The 20,218-nt window shown below is 38.8% G+C and overlaps 1 protein-coding gene across 2 annotated transcripts in view; it reads right to left on the reverse strand.

Moving 5' to 3' along the window:
* Positions 1–1,407: 1,407 nt before the first annotated feature.
* Positions 1,408–20,218, reverse strand: part of CHUK (component of inhibitor of nuclear factor kappa B kinase complex) — a 38,772-nt gene continuing 19,961 nt past the window's right edge. Inside the window, exons 14-21 of one of the 2 annotated variants that reach the window (XM_065923096.1) lie at positions 20,122–20,183; positions 18,822–18,931; positions 17,988–18,037; positions 6,469–6,565; positions 6,030–6,177; positions 5,408–5,506; positions 3,334–3,433; positions 1,408–2,595 (exon numbers count right to left, since the gene is read on the reverse strand). In XM_065923096.1, coding sequence (XP_065779168.1) covers positions 3,365–3,433; positions 5,408–5,506; positions 6,030–6,177; positions 6,469–6,565; positions 17,988–18,037; positions 18,822–18,931; positions 20,122–20,183 — 635 coding nt within the window. In that variant the 3' untranslated portion in view covers positions 1,408–2,595; positions 3,334–3,364. Of the gene's footprint in view, positions 2,596–3,333; positions 3,434–5,390; positions 5,507–6,029; positions 6,178–6,468; positions 6,566–17,987; positions 18,038–18,821; positions 18,932–20,121; positions 20,184–20,218 lie in introns of both variants that reach the window. The other variant, XM_065923095.1, reaches the window with a different exon arrangement.

Raw genomic sequence — 20,218 nt, forward strand, 5'->3', positions numbered from 1 at the left:
ATGCAGATGACACCACCCTTATGGCAGAAAGCGAAGAGAAACTGAAGAGCCTCTTGATGAAAGTGAAAGAGGAGAGTGAAAAAGTTGGCTTAAAGCTCAACATTCAGAAAACTAAGATCATGGCATCTGGTCCCATAACTTCATGGGAAATAGATGGGGTGACAGTGGAAACAGTGTCAGACTTTATTTTTGGGGGCTCCAAAATCACTGCAGATGGTGATTGCAGCCATGAAATTAAAAGACGCTTACTCCTTGGAAGGAAAAGTTATGACCAACCTAGATACAGCAATATTAAAAAGCAGAGAAATTTTACTTTGCCAACAAGGGTCCATCTGGTCAAGGCTATGGTTCTTCCAGTGGTCATGTATGGATGTGAGAGTTAGACTGTGAAGAAAGCTGAGCACCGAAAAATTGATGCTTTTGAACTATGGTGTTGGAGAAGACTCTTGAGAGTCCTTTGGACTGCAAGGAGATCCAACCAGTCCATCCTAAAGGAGATCAGTCCTAGGTGTTCATTGGAAGGACTGATGCTGAAGCTGAAACTCCAGTACTTTGGCCACCTCATGCGAAGAGTTGACTCATTGGAAAAGACCCTGATGCAGGGTGGGATTGGGGGCAGGAGGAGAAGGGGACGACAGAGGATGAGATGGTTGGATGGCATCACCAACTCAATGGACATGGGTTTGAGTAGACTCCGGGTGTTGGTGATGGACAGGGAGGTCTGGCGTGCTGCGATTCATGGGGTCTCAAAGAGTCGGACACGACTGAGCGACTGAACTGAACTGGATACCAGATCTTTTATCACTTATTATAATGATATTTAGAAAATTCTCATTTCAAAAAGCCTTTAACAATAATTTCATTCCAAATAAACACTCTTACTGTACTGCCTGTGTTAATTTTTCTGATCTTCCCATTTTGCTCAATATCTTCCAAGCAACAGGTACCCAATAAATGTTTACTGATTAAAACCATCTAGAACTGGAAGAAGCAAGAGAGAGACAGCCAGTTTTAACGGCTGGTAGTCAGAATGTCCATATTCAGAGAAACAGTAGTAGCAGTTGACTAAAAAGTTAGGCGAAGACAATCCCAAGGTCTCAAACTGAGATGACTGGGAAAATGACAGTTAACAAAAATGGGGATGGTTTAACTAAGACAGCAGTTTTTAGGACACGGTATAAGTTTTTAGAAACAGATAGCCATGACAGACCATCTCAGGAGGAAAGACTGTATTAAAGAAGCTACCCAATACTGCCTTTACCGTAAGTCTGTTTTATTCCTAAGTACACTAAAAGCCTGTTTTGTTACTCTGTGCTCCAAGTCTGCTTCTTTGAACCTTCACATTTTCTCAAAGCATATTCAATTATTCTGCTACAATCCGACTTTAATGAATAGAGATTCAAAAAGTAATTTAAAAACTGTTTAATACACAAAGTGAAAAACCGTCTAGAATACAAAAACATTTCACATTTTTTTAAACAAGTAATACCTTCTAAATTATTTAACAGACGATAGATCCACAATCCTTTATCTGAAACCCTGTCTGCAGCCATACCATCTTGAAGGCACCCAATCTCGTCTTGAAACCCTTGGGGCCAGATGCTTAGAATTATGAAATTTTCAGATTTTAGAAAGGTAATTCAGTGCGTATACCAGACTACATAAACGTCAGGCAGGGTCTGTGGCAGCACCCTCCCCCAAACAATCAAATACAGTAATATTTCTGCAGCAAAAGAAAAGAATATTCACACTAAATGGGATAAGTAGACTCAATGTCAGTTCTCGTCGGATGTGCAAGCAGATGAATTTTGTCATCAATCTTATGAAAAATCTTGTTTGCAAAGATTTTTGGATTTTGGAATTACAGATAAGGAATGCAGATCTTTATAAATTTGTATGACAAGACATGAAAGATTCCTTAAAAGACCCATTTTTACAAATGAAAACATAAGCTTTCAAATACATTATAAATTAACAGGTATCTTCTTTTTGATATTATTAAATGTACATCTTAAATACATATACACATAGCACACTTAACAAGATTTGGAAGAATCAATTGGTATTAAAGGCACAAATGCACAGTCCCTTTCATAGGAAAGGGATACAATCAAATGTGCAGTAAAATGGAAAATGGGATCAAACTCTTATGATGCTGGGAAGAGCACTGTTAAGTGCAACACAAGTGCAACACAAGCAATCTCTTCCACAGAAACACAGGCAAACGCTTTTTACTTAGAACACATGTTGAGATTTTCTTCTCTGTATACATTATTTTGGCCTTATGCCCAAAAGTTAAATGTTGAAAGAATCAGTTAAGTAAGTAATGTTTTACCAGGTTTGAAGACAAATGGATTTAAGTCCACTGACTCATAAAATTCTATCTGTTCAGAGGTTAAAATTACCCAGAGTCAAATATTATGCTGTAAAATCGTGTGGCGTTTCTGATCATAGTCATTTCTTCCATTGACTGGTATTTGAAGAATGGTTTCATAGGAGAAAAACAAATGTCCAACCTGTGCAGCAACAACTTCATAGGTTTCAGAAGAGTCACTAAGTGGCAAGTCATTCTGTTAACCAACTCCAATCAAGACTCTAAAACCAGGCATGAAAAAGTTACCATTAGATGTTGACTCTAAGCAATAGGTATATGGGTGTTCATTTTCGCAAGTTTTCTGTTTCTTTGGAGATTTTATAATCAAAGTTGAAAAACCAAAAGCACAAATAAGTTACAATTAAAGAGTTTAGTTTACCTTAATTTACCTTAAAAAAAAAAAATTTCAGAGTTTTCAGATATTTGAAGCAAATAATGAAAGAGGAAGTAACAAAGAATTAATATGAAGACTAAATATAGTAAAAGTTAATCCAGTAAATATTTTATTGTAGTTTCTCCAAGTTTTAACAAATCAATAATTCATAGCAATCAAATCTTCATAAAAACACTTCTGTTAATAACCATATTAACATTATTCATTTTGCACACAACAGTTAACTATATTTGAATTACAGTACAAATTATGTCCCATCTTACTGGAGAAAACTGACTGCAGAAGCAAAAAAGTACAGACTATTTGATTTCAGTGGTCACACTGCAAAGAAAGCTCACCATTTAACTTGACCAGAAATGCTATTAAAGATTACTGATGGCATAATCCTAGTATATCCATGAGTAAGAGAAGATGGGGAGTTGAGGTTAAGCATTCCTCAAATGCTCTTTCCTCTGAGTTCTATTCCCCAACTGAATCCCAAACACCAGATAAGTCCAACATGGAAAGTTAAACCCTTTGCACCCAACACACTTAAAACACACATCCATATTCATATAAAACTTACCATCATACTGTTGCCCTGTTTTTCATTTGCTTCATGAATAATAGTGCTTAAATGGCCAAGACAGTTCAAATTTTCTTCTATCATTTGTGCTAAAGTCTCCCTGTGGAATGAAAGCAAAAGGGCATATGAATTTCCTCTACTTTCGATCTTCAGGGTCAGGATGATACTGCTCTTCCTACAACACCACAACCCAGCAACCAAATGCAGCTGATTCCTGTTGTCTTCAGTTTGCTCATCCCTCCCACCCAGAAGCAGAGGCCTGTTTGTTACTCCAGGCTGCTGCCTCTGCCCAGCTCTAATGAGGAGTCCACTATGATGCCAATCTGATTTTCCTCTGAAATATAAGTGGCGCTTACATACAACTTTTTGCCCCTGAAAATGCTCACTCAGGGAAAAAGAGATCGTGTGGCAAAGCCAGATGACAGATCTCTTTGTGTTTCTGAAACAGTTCCTTTTCCTTACAAGTAGTAAAAACATGCTTACTTCTGAGACACAAATGTAGGGGAAGAGATAGAAAAGATAAACTATCTTTTCTGCAAAGATTAGAGAAGGTGAAAAAATACTGGAAAATACAGATGACAGCAATGAAAAAGAAAAGCAAGTTGATTCCTGAGGACAGCAGAAGAAAACTGTGACAGGGGACCTGCCAAGAACCAAGAAGTATCCTTGGAAATTTGAAGACAATCCTGAATCTGATTTCTATCTTCTATACTTTCCTCCTCTATATGGCCTCCATCCTTACCTTTTACTAACCCTCAGTCCCTACCCTAGAACCAATTCCAGGCCATGGAAGATGGTCACTGTTAGAACTAAATTTTCATTCAGCTTATTCAACAGATAGAAAAATTGAGGTCAACAGTCCCCAGTCCTTGTGGTTAAGTACCACAGGTATATTATTATTGAAACCAGTTTTCCTCTTAGAAAATATATTTTAAAATTCCTGGTGAATATATTTTTGCAAACAATCATAACCTCACACTGAAAATCACTTGTATAGAGGTAACATTTGCAACCATTTGCATTCTCTAATAAACCCAAATGCCTCTAATGAAAGCAAAAAGATATTAAACTTTATTTGCATCAACTCTGATTAATGAAATATTTCCTAAAGTCCATATAACTAATTATAGTCTATGCTATAGTTGTGGATGTATTACATTGGGTCAAATGTATAATGACCCTAAAACATACCCTAGAACTTGCTTTCTTTAAGAAGATAAAATACCTGGTATCAGCTTGCCTTCCTGCCATGTGCTTTTCTCTCATAAAAGCAGAGTACAGAATGTGCAGCTGCTGACCTCCTGAGCAGTGATGTTACACGGCTGCACCTCTGCAAAACTAATTATGGGCAGAGCTTCCAGGAAATGCTGGTACTGTAGAGGTCTCCATGAGTTGTAAGAAAAGCGACAATATACAAGCTAGCAAAGAGCCACTGGCTCTGGATACGGCACATCTCATGCTGAGAAAAATAACAGAAATGGATAGTCATTCAGCTTTTAGCAGAAGAGTAGGAATTAAAAGAAAATATAGGACTTCAAACTTGAGTTGTTTCCAAAAATGATTTAAGGCACTGAAAATAGTCTGATTTTAAGAATACTAAGTTAAAAAAAAAAAAAAGAATACTAAGTTATAAAATGAGTAGATTAAACTCAATTCCATTAGAGGGGTGATCAAAGGCCCTAAAATGACAACTGCAAAAAGCATAAATTCTTAGAGATAAATGATAAATTTAGGAATAAAGTATGGCTAAAAGGTTTAATAAGTCAATAAGAACTTAGAACATGGATTGAGCTAATAAGAAGTAACATTTGCTAAGGATTCACTTCCCAAATATACTGTCTAGCTGAATTTTCATAGCACTTCCCATTTTGCAGGTGAGGAAATGTGAACATTAAAACAGTAAAGTTAATTGTGTGGGGTTATTACAAAGGGACAATCAGGATTCAATCCTGGTCTATAAGGCAGTGAAGATTACATCTTAACCACTTCACTCTACTGTCTCATTCCCACCACTGCTCTTGAACACACAACTATCTATTGTAACAAAGTGAACCCACCCATCTTGAGGAGTTACCACGCATGACAGAGGATGTTCACGTTCTGCTGAAGTTGGGGGCAGCTGAGGGGTTACACCTTCTAGACTGGATCCTAGAGACCGAGCAGAACTCTGTGTCTGAAGGAAAATAATAAAATTACAGGCAAGCATTCATATTCCTAAGACACATTTCTATCACTACTTTTATGCACAACCAGAGTATTTCAGTACAAAACTATCTCCACTGTTACACACCCTACAAATTATCCTTTCCTGGACCGCTTTCTTCATTGACTAAAATCAGATGTATCCATCCTTCCATTCTACTTTAGTTGGAGGAAAAACTCCAGTTGAACCAAGGGCTGGATTTTCAAATTAACCAGGCACAACTATCCCCAAGTTGGGTTGGGTGACCACAGTGGTCTAGGGTTGGGAGGAGTATAAAAACAGGAGACTAGAAAGGAGAGAGAAAACGGAGAAAGATCATGAAGTCCTACATCTGAATCACTAGTGAGACACCAAGCAAAGAACATGAGCATCAACCCAACATAAAATACATATGTCTTAAAGAGGACAGAAATCATGCTAATAAAAAACCCTTTTGTAGGGAATAACAGCAAATTAGTGTCATATTAAATAATTCATATTAAAAATTACTTACACAGGCAATTTTAAGGAGATGCCATATTTCTTTTTGCCTCTTTCCCTGCATAAACATGACAGTATTGTCAGCTTCTTTGATGTTACTGAGGGCCATTTCCACCTTGGGCAGTAGATCAATAATCTTCTGCTTACAGCCCAACAACTTGCTGGAGAGGTAAAATCTGTGTCAGACACTTACATATCCCCCAAGACTGTACCCCATACTCCCAAACCCACCTGTGGGAATGAGTCACAATCAGCACAGATTTAGTGACTGATCTGCAAAGCAGTGCACACCGAGAGGACACTAAATGCATGCAGTGGTGGCTAAGCTCTGCAGCATGCTGCCAGTACTCTTCCTGGGTCTAGTATATGTACCAGAAAGGGGTATTACATTTAAAAAGGAACCTGGCAAAGGTTCCCTGGCTTTTCAGTAGGAAACAAAACAATATTTCTACCTCAGATGACCAAACAGCTCCTTGAGAACCCGGTCCTGACTCTGCACAGTATGCACAATGATTTTCACCATCTCCGTGCTGTCGCTGTAGGAGTGATCTATAAAAGGACTCAGTCAGTAGGTATAACCTCTCTTCTGCATTAAACAAACCAGCCCTAAACAAAAAATTCCTAAAAATCCTAAACTAGTCTTAAATAATTAACATCTCCATTTAATTTCAAAACTAAATTAATATAAAAGGTTTTATGATTATATATCTATAAATAATCATATAACTAAAAACAAAGTCTGTCTTTGTGTGTATATATGTATACATGAAAAAAAAAGTGTTAGTTGCTCAGTCGTATCTGACTCTGCAACCCCATGGACCACAGTCCGCCAGGTTCCTCTGTCCATGGATTCTCCAGGCAAGAACAATGGAGTGGGTAGCCATTCCCTTCTCCAGGGTATCTTCCCAATCCAGGGATCAAACCCGGATGTCCTGCATTACAGGCAGATTCTTTACCATCTGAGTCATCAGGGAAGCCCCAGGTGGCAAGAATACATAGAACGACTATACAAAAAAGGTCTTCATGACCCAGATAACCATGATATGTGGTCACTCACCTAGAACATCCTAGAGTGTGAAGTCAAGTGGCCTTAGGAAGCATTACCAGCAAGGCTAGTGGAGGTGATGGAATTCCAGCTGAGCTATTTAAAATCCTAAAAGATGCTGCTGCTTAAGTGCTGCATCAATATGCTAGCAAATTTGGAAAGTTCAGCAGTGGCTGCAAAACTGGAATAGGTCAGTTTTCATTCCAATCCCAAAGAAAGGCAATGCCTCAAACTAATGTATAATTGTGCTCATTTCACATGTTAGCAAGGTGATACTCAAAATCCTTCAAGCTAGGCTTCAATAATACATGAACCGAGAACTCCCAGATGTAAAAGTTGAATTTAGAAATGGCAGTGAGAATCAGGGATCAAATGGCAACATCCACTGATTCACAGAAAAAGCAAGGGAATTCGCGGAAAAAAAATCTGCTTTGTTGACTATGCTAAAGCCTTTGACAGTGTGGATCACAACTGTGGAAAATTCTTCAAGAAATGGGAACATCAGACCATTACCTGTCTCCAGGCCAAGAAGCAACAGTTAGAACCAGACATGGAACAATGAACTGGTTCCAAACTGGGAAAGGAGTCACGGCTGTATATTGTCACCCTGCTTATTTCAATTATATGGAGAGTACATCATGCAAAATGCCAGGATGGATGACTCACAAGCTGGAATCAAAACTGCCAGGAAAAATATCAACAATCTCAGATATGTAGATGATGCCACTCTAAAAAAGAGTGGCAAAGAGGAATTAAAGAGCCTCTGGATGAGGGTGAAAGAGAAAAGTGAAAAAGTTGACTTAAAACTCAACATTCAAAAATCTAAGATCATGGCATCCGGTACCATCACTTCATGGCAAATAGATGGGAAAACAATGGAAACAGTGACAGGTTTTATTTTCATGGGCTCCAAAATCACTGTGGATGGTGACTGCACCCACGAAATTAAAAAATGCTTGCTCCTTGGAAGAAAAGCTATGACAAACCTAGACAGAGTATTAAAAATCAGAGACATCACTTTTGCCAACAAAGGTCCATTATAGTCAAAGCTACGGTTTTTCCAGGAGTCATGTATGGATGTGAGAGTTGGACCATAAAGAAGACTGAGCGCTGAAGAATTGATGCTTTCGAACTGTGGTGCTAGAGAAGACTCTTGAGAATCCTTTGGACAGCAAGGAGATGAAACTAGGCAGTCCTAAAGGAAATCAACCCTGAATATTCATTGGAAGGACTAATGTTGAAGTTCCAATACTTTGGTCATCTGACGCGAAGAACTGACTCATTGGAAAAGACCCTGATGCTGGGAAAGATTGAAGGCAGCAGGAAAAGGGGGTGACAGAGGATGACATGGTTGGATGGCATCACTGACTCAATGGACATGAGTTTGAGCAAACTCCGGGAGATAGTGAAAGACAGGGAAGCCTGGTGTGAGGCACTTCGTGGGGTCACAAAGAGTTGAACAGGACTTAGCGACTAAAGAACAACAATGTACACATAGATTTATCACTGTATATTCAAAGACACTGCATCTTCTCTGTTTTGAGAAGGATTATGTTGGCTAATTCAAAACCCAGATATATATGCAGTTTTCTGAACATGAGAACAATTTTTCTTAGATGACTAACAAAATGTATTTAGAAGCAGTACAACAAATCATCAAACTTTCACTGACTCAAAGGAGTTCCAGCTAGGATGCTTGAAATTTCATGTTTATCCATCTGTTTATACCCATGAAAACACTGAAAAAAGCTGATCAACTTAAGCCAAATCTGATGCATAAAAGGACCTGCAGACATTTTGAAAGTTCCGTTTGAGGGCAGTATGACATCTCAAAGTAAACTGGCCGCTGACAAAGATCCTCAAATGGGATGGTGGTGGGATGGTGGTCACAGTGAGTTCTATCATTACAGGATATGCCACTTCATTTAAAAAGCAAACCCAAAAACTAGCATTAACTGTTATGTTTCAGAAAATGGCTATTTAAGTTTTTAAAAATTGGAAGTTTGGTCATGGATCATGCTGGCATTTTCCCAGACAATAATTAATCTCAAATGCAAAAATAATATTATTATTATATGCTATTATCTACTTACAGTTTTCTCATTTAATACTCACAGGAGTCCCAAAAAATGGCTACTGATGCTACCCATATTTTACTATGAAAGGAATATCAAAAGAGATTTTTAAAAAGTTGTGTCCTGTGTTAGCACGGTGAAGGCCTTCCTGAGTACTCAGCTTTAGTCCCCACACATCTTCTTCTCTGTCCGTCCCTCAAAAACAACCAAAGACAGAGACTCCCAAAAGGCTTCTCTCCAAACAGCACTTATTAATAAATCCCACAGATCAAGCCCAACAGCTTTGCCATATAACTATATGGCATATAGCTCTTTTAGATGGTCAACGACCTCAGAACTTTAACCTACTCCAACATAAAGCATGGGTAAAGTTGGTTTTCACCATTTGCAGCTGAACAAGAATCTCAAGTCAACTCTGAACTGGAAAAAGGCACCAAAGACCATATACCTCAAGTCTGATTATATTAGCCCCAACAATAGACAAAACTTCTTGTCACAACTTGTCAGTTGAGGTGAGTATCAGTTCTTTGGATAGCAACTTTATTTCTAGGCCCTGTGATATGCTGATACCTGTGACTACTGCAAAGATTTGTAAGAATAACCCAAACAAATTTTATCAATGACTGTGGAAAGTTAATTTGACTGAGTCAATGGATGGAATTTTATATATCTTCATCTACAATATCTGATTCATTGGTCAGGAGATGGAGAGTAATGAATACAGATTAAAGGAAAAAAGTTAGCCTTGCTCTATTCGAAATCTTAAATCTCAGTATTTTACTCTAACTTCTATCATTTTTTTGGTCATTATTTTCAACTTTTCTGTCCCTTTATTGTCAGCAACATCCAAAACCTAGATCAGTCTAACCACCTGCTCTAACAGTTTTCTGTATCCAAGCTACTAAACATTACCATCAAAACAATTATACTTTCATTCTCTCTGCTGTCCTAACTAATTCACAGGTTTTCACTTCTGCTCTGGATTCTTAATAAATGTCCTGGACCAGCAACATCTGCCACTGCACACATCAGTTTTCAAAAGCATACTCGTTTAGCATACTCCTTAAATCTATGATGTCACATCTCTTCTATTGTAGTTAGCCCAACATCTTACTTTGGAATAGGAGGCTGTAAAGCAGTAAGATTCTCACCTTTCACCCCCTATACCCACAGAAGTGTCTGTATCCACACACATCTCCCTCTCTAAGATCAGGAGCAACAAGCCCAACCCCTCCCACTATTCTCTGGAGTCAGCCCCTCAAAGTTGTTCAGAGACTTCCCTCTCCACAGGCTTTTGGCCCCAAGCGCATAAACAAGCTTAAGTCTTTCTTCTGAAAATTGACTTCCCTTCATTCTTCAACCTCTCTGAGCTGCTCATCTCTCTTCGTTCCTTAACAGCCCATTATACAGAGTGAAGTAAGCCAGAAAGATAAAGAACATTACAGCATACTAACACATATATACGGAATTTAGAAAGATGGTAATGATAACCCTATATGCAAAACAGAAAAAGAGACACAGAAGTACAGAACAGACTTTTGAACTCTGAGGGAGAAGGTGAGGGTGGGATGTTTTGAAAGAACAGCATGTATATTATCTATGATGAAACAGACCACCAGCCCAGGTGGGATGCATGAGTCAAGTGCTCGGGCCTGGTGCACTGGGAAGACCCTGAGGAGTAGGGTGGAGAGGGAGGTGGGAGGGGGGGATCAGGATGGGGAATACGTGTAACTCTATGGCTGATTCATGTCAATGTATGACAAAACCCACTGAAATGTTGTGAAGTGATTGGCCTCCAACTAATAAAATGATATTTAAAAAAAAAAAAAAATCCTTAAGAACCCCAGGGTTTTTTAGGAATTAAACTGAGAAATATAAAAATATTTATTTATTCATTAAAAATAACATAAACTCATTATTAAAACATTTTAATCCAAAATAACTGTATTTTCCTCAAAAAATTTAGCCAGAGTATTGGCATTACATTTTTGCAAATCTTTTTAATAACACCACCAATCTTATCAGAAAAGTATTTAAGTATTGAGAAGCTGACAAGTTTTGGATGATGGATAGAAGTTTTCCTACATTCTAATTTTTTGCTTGAAACATGGAATTTTATCATTGACAACTAGTATTGTTGTTTTTTTATCCTTCAAGTGACAGTCATGCTCCATTAATTTTTAGAAAATATCTGCCACATACCCAAATCTGAAGAACCACAGTTTATCTGATGATCATTGTTCTAAGTAAAAATGGTGTTCTGTTAAAGAGGCTGGTCCATAAGCAATGTCAACAACTGCTGATGTGGTTTTCCTTAGGACAACCGTCATACCTCAGCAGGGCTACCGTCATACCTCAGCAGGGCTTCCCTCATAGCTCAGTTGGTAAAGAATCCGCTTGCAATGCAGGAGACCCTGGTTCGATTCCTGGATCGGGAAGATCCCTGGAGAAGGGATAGGCTACCCACTCCAGTATTCTTGGGCTTCCCTTGTGGCTCAGTTGGTGAAGAATCCACCTGCAGTGCAGGAGACCTATGTTTGATCCCTGGGTTGGCTTCCCACTGGGGAAGGGAAAGGCTACCCACTCCAGTATTCTGGCCTGGAGAATTCCATGGACTGTATGGTCCATGGGGTCACAGTCAGATACGACTGAGTGACTTTCACTTTCATACCTCAGCATGTAACAGAAGCACTTTATGAGTACTTTCCATTTGTCACAGAGAATATTAAAAAGACATATACCCAAGGGTTGACATTTCTTTAGAATTTTTACTGCCTTATCAAGGACACTCTTAAATGAAACTGGCATTTTTTTTTTAAACTATGAACCCATACTGGTGAAAATCAGTGACTATAAGCATACTTTGGTGCTAGTGCCTTCATTCATGCTAAGCAAGGTGCAAGCTGTTTACCCACCAAAGTTTTTGCAGCATCAGTGAAAACGTCAACATAGTAAAAGAGGCAAATAACATTCCAGTATTGTGAAACAGTTTTGACTTCACTGACTCCACTTAAAAGGATCCGTTGCAGATCCTCAGGGGTTCATGAGCTACACTTTTAAGAACTGCTGATCTAGACTGACTTTTCCATTTCCTCCTATCCCACTCCCTCCTCAGCCCACTACAATCTAGTTCTGTTCCCAAAAGTCCATTATTTTACCAAGATCACCAATGATGTCCAAACTACCAAGTCTGATGGATATTTTCATTAGCATTTTTATTACTCACATCTCTAGCATTTCACCCTGATCACTTTCTTCTTGAAATTCTCTGTCCTATTCCCATCATATCATTCCTGCTATACATTCAAGTCATTCCTCAATCTTTTTTGTACACTCTTCTGCTTCTAGCCATTTCTTGAATGCTGGTATTCTCTAGGTCCATCCTTGGTTTTCTTATTCAACATATTTATACAAGATGATCACTTTATTCCTATGGCTAATTACTCTCAAACCAGCTAAATATCCAGTCTGGATTTGTCCACTAAATCCACATGTTCAATACATTCATCCATATGTACATACAATACACATGTATATATGTGTATGTATGTGTGTTTATATATACATACACACATATATACTATTGTCCATCTTATTTAAATGTTCCACTGACACCTTAACATCAACATGTACAAAAACAAACCCATGTTCTTTTCCCATTAAGCCTGTCATCTTTCCTATACTTCCTATGATGGTGAGTGGTCCTCACCCACTAGAACTGGGTGCTAAGAGCACCCAACTGCTCTAGCCAGAAACTTGGCAGGCATCCATGACTCTCTATCCCATCTCCTTCCACCCATATCCAATCCATTACCCTATATTATCAGTTCTACTTCCTAAATATCTCTCTTGCCTTTATCCTCCTTCTCTTCACTGCCACAGTTCAGGCTCTCTGCTTTAGTTCATGTCCTACCTTATCCTGTGCCACAATTACTCAACAACCTCATAACTGATGAATGTCTCTAACCCAGCCACACTTTAATCCATTATCCACAATGCTACCAATGCAGTATTTCTAAAATGCTAATCTGATCATGCCATTCTCCTGATTCTATCTTTTTAGGGTTTCTCTTTGCCATCACGATGAAATCCAAAACTGTTACTATGACATGCCAGATCCTTTGTGATCCAGTCACATTTCTCCTTCTGAAACTCTATAATCCAATATAAACTAATATAAATATTCAATATAAAAATATAAATCCAATATAAATATTTAAAAAATCCAATCTTTCTATAAACTCTATAATCACAATACATTTCCTCAAACATGCTAACTGCTACATGTATGTGTCTTTATCTATTATACTTGCATATATAAAAGTCTACCTTCTTTCACCAAGCTACAGCTACTTATCCTTTAAGGCTCATCTCAGATGTCGTCTCCTGCAGGAAACCACCTCTAACCAACCATGACTCCCAATCAGGGTTAGATGCCTATTGTATACATATCTCATACGTGTTTATAGAAATTAACTGAACAAATTCCACTACAGTTAAAACCAATGTAGAGGAGATTTTGTTATTTGTTACATACTATTTAATATTTGCATGTGTTTATAAATTTTAAGGTGTAAAAGTTATGGTTTTGTTTGTTTATAATTTTAGTATATAACAGATCAGGGCACAAACTTCACCTTTTAGTTCTTCCCTAATTCTTCAAAACAGATCAGTTTTTAACTGAAGGATAATATCTTGCACATACATAATACTCTATAGTTTTCAGGCACTTTCACAAACATCCTATCAAATATAATGCCATGTATAGTCACTAAGTTAGGAAAGTTAGATTCCTACCCCATTTTGCAGAAGAGGGAAATGAGATACCAGGAAAAAAAGTTACTTGTTCAATAAAGTGCCTAATTTACAATTAAAGCCTTCTAATTCTTAATCCGGGTGCTTTCCTGGTGGCTGAGCTGTAAAGAATTCTTCAGTAATGCAGGAGATGTAGGAGACATGGGTTCAATCCCTGGGTTGGAAGATTCCCTGGAGGAAGAAATGGCAACCCAGTCCAGTATTCATTCTGGAAAAATCCCATGAACAAAGGAGCATGGTGGGCTACAGTCTGTGGGGTCAAAAAGAGTTGGACACAACTGAAGTTAAGTCGCTCACTCGTGTCCAACACTTTGCAACCCCATGGACTGTAGCCCACCAGGCTCCTCCGTCCACAGGATTCTCCAGGCAAGAATACTGGAGTGGGTTGCCATTTCCTTCTCCAGGGGATCTTCCTGACCCAGGGATCAAACCCAGGTCTCCTGCATTGCAGGCAGACGCTTTAACCTTTGAGCCACCAGGGAAGCCGTGGACACAACTGAACATGCATGCAATTCTCAATCCAGTGTACTTTCCATCAGAACATGCTCTGTATTCAGCAGATGTTCAACAGAAGTGAACAGTTTTTTCAATGAAGCAAGCAACCAGTGACCAGGTGCAGAGGAAGGTATCATTTTCAGATACACTGTTTTGGCCTACCATATGGGCATCCTTGTGACTATTCCACACCTGAATCCACAGCCTCAAATTCTTCCCAATCTCTATTTTTTTTTTTTTCAGCTGCACCAGATCTTAGTTGCAGCATGTGGGATCTAGTTCCCTGACCAGGGATTGAACCCAGGGCTCCCTGCTTTGGGAGCACAGAGTCCTAGCCACTGGGCCACCAGGGAAGTCCCCCCAATCTCTTTAATTTTAAGCAGCATTTCTTTTTTTTTTTTTTTACATCTTCTGCACATTTTCTTGCTTCCTCTTTCCCTTATTCCGGGTTCCTTTTATCTCTTTCATTCCTTCCTTTCACTTCCCTTTAAAATTTTCTCTATTTCAAAATAAACAAGTGGGACCTAATTAAACTTAAAAGTTTTTGCATAGCAAAAACATAAGTTATAAGCTATAAACATAAACAAGGTGAAACTATAAACAAGGTGAAAAGACAACCCTCAGAATGGGAAAAAGTAATAGCAAATGAAACAACTGACAAAGGACTAATTTCAAAAATATGTAAGCAGCTCATACAAGTCAATACTAGAAAAACAAACAACCTAATAAAAAGATGGGCAAAAGACCTACAGAGACATTTCTCCAAAGAAGACACACAGATGGCTAATAAACATATGAAAAGATGCTCAACATCGCTCATTATTAGAGAAATGCAAATCAAAACTTCAATGAGATATCACCTCACACTAGTCAGAATGACCATCATCAAAAAATCAACAAACAATAAATGCCGGACAGGGTAAGGAGAAAAGGGAACTCCCTTGCACTGCTGGTGGGAATGCAAATTGATACAGCCCCTATGGAGAACAGTATGGAGATTCCTTATAAAACTAGGAATAAAACCACCATGCTGCTGCTGCTGCTAAGTCGCTTCAGTCGTTTCCGACTCTGTGCGACCCCACAGGCGGAAGCCCATCAGGCTCTCCAGTCCCTGGGATTCTCCAGGCAAGAACACTGGAGTGGGTTACCATTTCCTTCTCCAATGCACGAAAGTGAAAAGTGAAAGGGAAGTCACTCAGTCATGTCCGACTCTTAGCGACCCCATGGACTACAGCCTACCAGGCTCCTCCATCCATGGGATTTTCCAGACAAGAGTACTGGAGTGGGGTGCCATTGCCTTCTCCGTAAAACCACCATATGACCCACAATTCTACTACTAGGCATGTACTCTGAGGAAATCAAAATTGAAAAAGACAAATGTAACCCATGTTCATTGTGGCTCTATTTATAATAGCTAGGACATGGAAGCAACCCAACGTCCATTGACAGATAAATGGATAAAGAAGCTGTGGTATATATATACAATGGAATATTATTCAGCTATAAAAAGGAACACATTTGAGTCAGTCCCAATGAGGTAGATGAACCTAGAGCCCATTATGCAGAGTGAATTAAGTCAGAAAGAAAAAAACAATTATCATACACTAACACATATATCTACTTCTGCTTTATTGACTATGCTAAAGCCTTTGACTGTGTGGATCACAACAAACTATAGAAAATTCTTCAAGAGATGGGAATACTAGACCACCTGACCTGCCTCTTGAGAAATCTGTATGCAGGTCAAGAAGCAACAGTTAGAACTGTACATAGAACAACAGACTGGTTCCAAATCAGGAAAGGAGTACATCAAGGCTGTATATTGTCACCCTACTTATTTAACTTATGTGCAGAGTACATCATGAGAAATGCTGGGTTGGATGAAGTGCAAGCTAGAATCAAGACTGCCAGGAGAAATATCAATAACCTCAGATGTGCAGATTACACCACCCTTATGGCAGAAAGTGAAGAAGAACTAAAGAGCCTCTTGATGAAAGTGAAAGAGGAGAGTGAAAAAGTTGACTTAAAGCTCAACATTAGGAAAACTAAGATCATGGCATCTGGTCCCATCACTTTGTGGCAAATAGATGGGGAAACAATGGAAATAGTGACAGACTTTATTTTGGGGGGCTCCAAAATCACTACAGATGGTGACTGCAGCCATGATATTAAAAGATGCTTGCTCCCTGGAAGAAAAGTTATGACCAACCTAGACAGCTTATTAAAAAAGCAGAGACATTACGTTGTCAACAAAGGTCCATCTAGTCAAAGCTATGGTTTTTCCAGTAGTCATGTACAGATGTGAGAGTTGGACTATAAAGAAGGCTGAGCACCAAAGAATTGATGCTTTTGAACTATGGTGTCGGAGAAGACTCTTGAGAGTCCCTTCGACAGCAAGGAGATCCAACCAGTTCATCCTAAAGGAAATCAGTCCCGAATATTCATTGGAAGGACTGATGCTGAAGCTGAAACTCTAATACTTTGGCCATCTGATGTGAAGAACTGACTCATTTGAAAAGACCCTGATGCTGGGAAAGATTGAGGGTAGGAGGAGAAGGGGACAACAGAGGACGAGATGGTTGGATGGCATCACTGACTCAATGGACATGAGTTTGAGTAAACTCCAGGAGTTGGTGATGGACAGGGAGGCCTGGCGTGCTGCAGTCTGTGGGGTCAGAAAGAGTCAGACACGACTGAACGACTGAACTGAACTGAACACATATATACGGAATCTAGAAAGATGGTACTGAAAAACCTATTTGCAAAGCAGCAATGGAGACACAGACATTATGAACAGACTTATGGACATGGCTAGGGTGCGGGGGTGGTGCGGAGGAGTGGGTGGGAGGTATGGAGACAGTGACATGGAAACATACATTACCATATGTAAAACAGATAACCAATGGGAATTTGCTGTATGACTCAGGAACTCAAACCAGAGCTCAGTAACAACCTAGAGGGGTGAGATGGGGAGGGAGGTGGGAGGGGTGTTCAAGTGGGAGGGGGCATGGGTAAGCCTATGGCTGCTTCATGTTAATGTTTGGTAGAAACCAATGCAATACTGTAAAGCAATTATCCTTCAATTAAAAATAAATATATTAAATTTTTTTTTGGTCTATTTCAAACATTATTACTTTGCCTTCCTAATTTCTTAATTCTCACAGACTTAAATGCTGTTGTACCATAAACATCTCAATGTGAAGTTGAAGTGTTAGTCGCTCAATCATGTCCGACTCTTTGCCACCCCATGGACTATAGCCTGCCAGGCTCCTCTGTCCATGGAATTCTCCAGGCAAGAATACTAGAGTAGTTTGCCATTCTCTTCCCCAGGGGAACTTTGTGACCCGGGGACTGAACCCAAGTCTCCTGCATTGCAGGCACATTCTTTGCCAAATGAGCCACAAGGTAAGCCCCTAAACATCTAAATGGCAATATCAAAACTGGAATTCATTCTGCAGCTTGCTTAAAATCCTGTTTCACAGATTTGTTAAGCTAGTGATGGTTTCCTAAAATGCCTTTGTGTACTGTGAAAGTGTCTTACCTGAAGGTCTGTGCTTTAACTGCTTATATAGATCAATTGCACGCTGTTCCCTATGAAAGAGAAAACATGTTTCTAAATGTGAAGACAGTTTAATGACTTTAATAATTTCCAACCTGAAATGAACAATATTATTTGAATAGAGTAATGACCCCATTTTCAAGTAATTACATATTGCCAATGAATATTTTACAGGGTGTTTCACTGGGTAATAAGCAAGATCTTAAGATGCAAAGTTTAATATACTAAGTATATGCTCTGATCCACCATCACTTATATAGTATTTCTGCACCATTATGTCCTGTGATTAAAGAAAAAAATCTGAAGTTTCTAATCCAAACACTTAGGAAGTTAACCTTATTTAGGGAATTTAATAAATAATACCTTCCTTAAACCAGAAGTGTGGTAAGTAGGGAAATAGTTTGCAACTTAAAATACTTGAAAAATTATTAACACTCACATGAAAAGATGCTTCGATTTAAAAAGCAAAGGTCATGGAAAAGAATTTGAAAAAGAACAGGTGTATATATATGTGGCTGAGTCTCTTCACTATACACTTGAAACTATCACAACATTGTTAATCAACTATAATATAACCCCAATATAAAATTAAAAGTTTTTAAAAAATAAATAAATAGCAAACGTCAACCCAAAGAGTTATTGCCAAAATTCCCTGTGATTAGGAAAGAACTTTCTTTTTAACTATGATGCCAATGTATTTGTAGAAAGAAAAACTGTAGAAAAGAACCACATTTAATCTTCCAGAAATACAATGAAAGAATAATCTGCTACCAAAAATTACAGACACCAACACTAACAACATGACTTCACCCTTACAGAGATTCCATCAAGTCTCCCTGACGTCGTCCGTAGGGGCTCTTCTGTAGCTCCATGATTTCAGTGTGCAGGGACATGATCTGATCCTCCAGGTATCCAATAACACCCACCTAAAATATGATGAAACACAAAAGAAATGACAAGCTCACCACCACACATGAGGAACTCAGAGAATGACTTCTTACAGTAAGAGAACAAAGTGATTTAATGTAAAACACTGATTTTGTTCAAGCCTTTTTGTCTCTCAGATTATGACATGTAACTTTCACATGAAAACCAACTTATTTCAGGCTTCTCTCCTGACAACAGAAGACTACTAGCATTTTCTTTCTCCTCCTGAGAAGGAAAAAGACAGAAGTGTCACTAATAAGTAAAAGTGACCATCAATACCACTGCATCTCAGTTCTACGATTTTCAGTGTGTCTTGTTCCCAACTTGAATAAGGATGCAGAAAGATAAACACTGGATTTATCAACCCAAGATACCAACTGCCACACTCAGATGTACAAGGTAAAGAAGGAATCTGCCACCTAGAGTGTGACCATAAATTGTCCAAACCAGCATAATTTTGAGAGTATTATTGATAATAAGGGCTTCCCTGATAGCTCAGTTGGTAAAGAATCCACCTGCAATGCAGGAGACCCTGGTTCAATTCCTGGGTCGGGAAAATCCCTTGGAGAAGGGATAGGTTACCCACTCCAGTATTGTTGGACTTCCCTTGTGACTCAGCTGGTAGAGAATCCTCCTGCAATGTGGGAGACCTGGGTTCAATCCCTGGGTTGGGAAGATCCCCTGGAGAAGGGAAAGGCTACCCACTCCAGTATTCTGGCCTGGAGAATTCCATGGACTGTATGGCCCAGGGGTCACAAAGAGTTGGACACGACAGAGCATTTTTCACTTAACTAACTTAACTAATTGATAATTAAGGCAAGAGAGGTAAACTGAAACTGTCCTGGGTAAACCAGGATGTCCAGCCGTCCTATCAAAACCAGTCTTAAAAATAACATGATAACTACCATTTATTAGTCACTCCCACTTAAATCTGTATAACCCCACTAAAAAAGGTACAGTTCCCATAATATAATATGGAAACTGAAGCATAGCGAGGCTTCATTTTAGTCTCATTTACCCAAAGCTCTTGTTTTTATCCACTGTGGTACTTCCCTCTAAATATACATACTAGATATCTGTCTGATATTCAGGAATGATATGAGAAATACTCTACAGACCAAAACCAAAGAATTTCTAAGGGGGCCCTCAGGAGTTAATAAGCACACAGAATAAGCTCAGTGATTTTTACCTCAGCATAGTGGATAGCCTTTTCTTCCATTTCTTTCCATGCTTTTAACATTTTTTCTGAGGCTAAAAAAAAAGTCTTAATTGGTTATCTCAGAAAT

The sequence above is a fragment of the Muntiacus reevesi genome, chromosome 2 (assembly GCF_963930625.1).
Source record: "Muntiacus reevesi chromosome 2, mMunRee1.1, whole genome shotgun sequence".
Classification (NCBI taxonomy): Eukaryota; Metazoa; Chordata; class Mammalia; order Artiodactyla; family Cervidae; genus Muntiacus; species Muntiacus reevesi.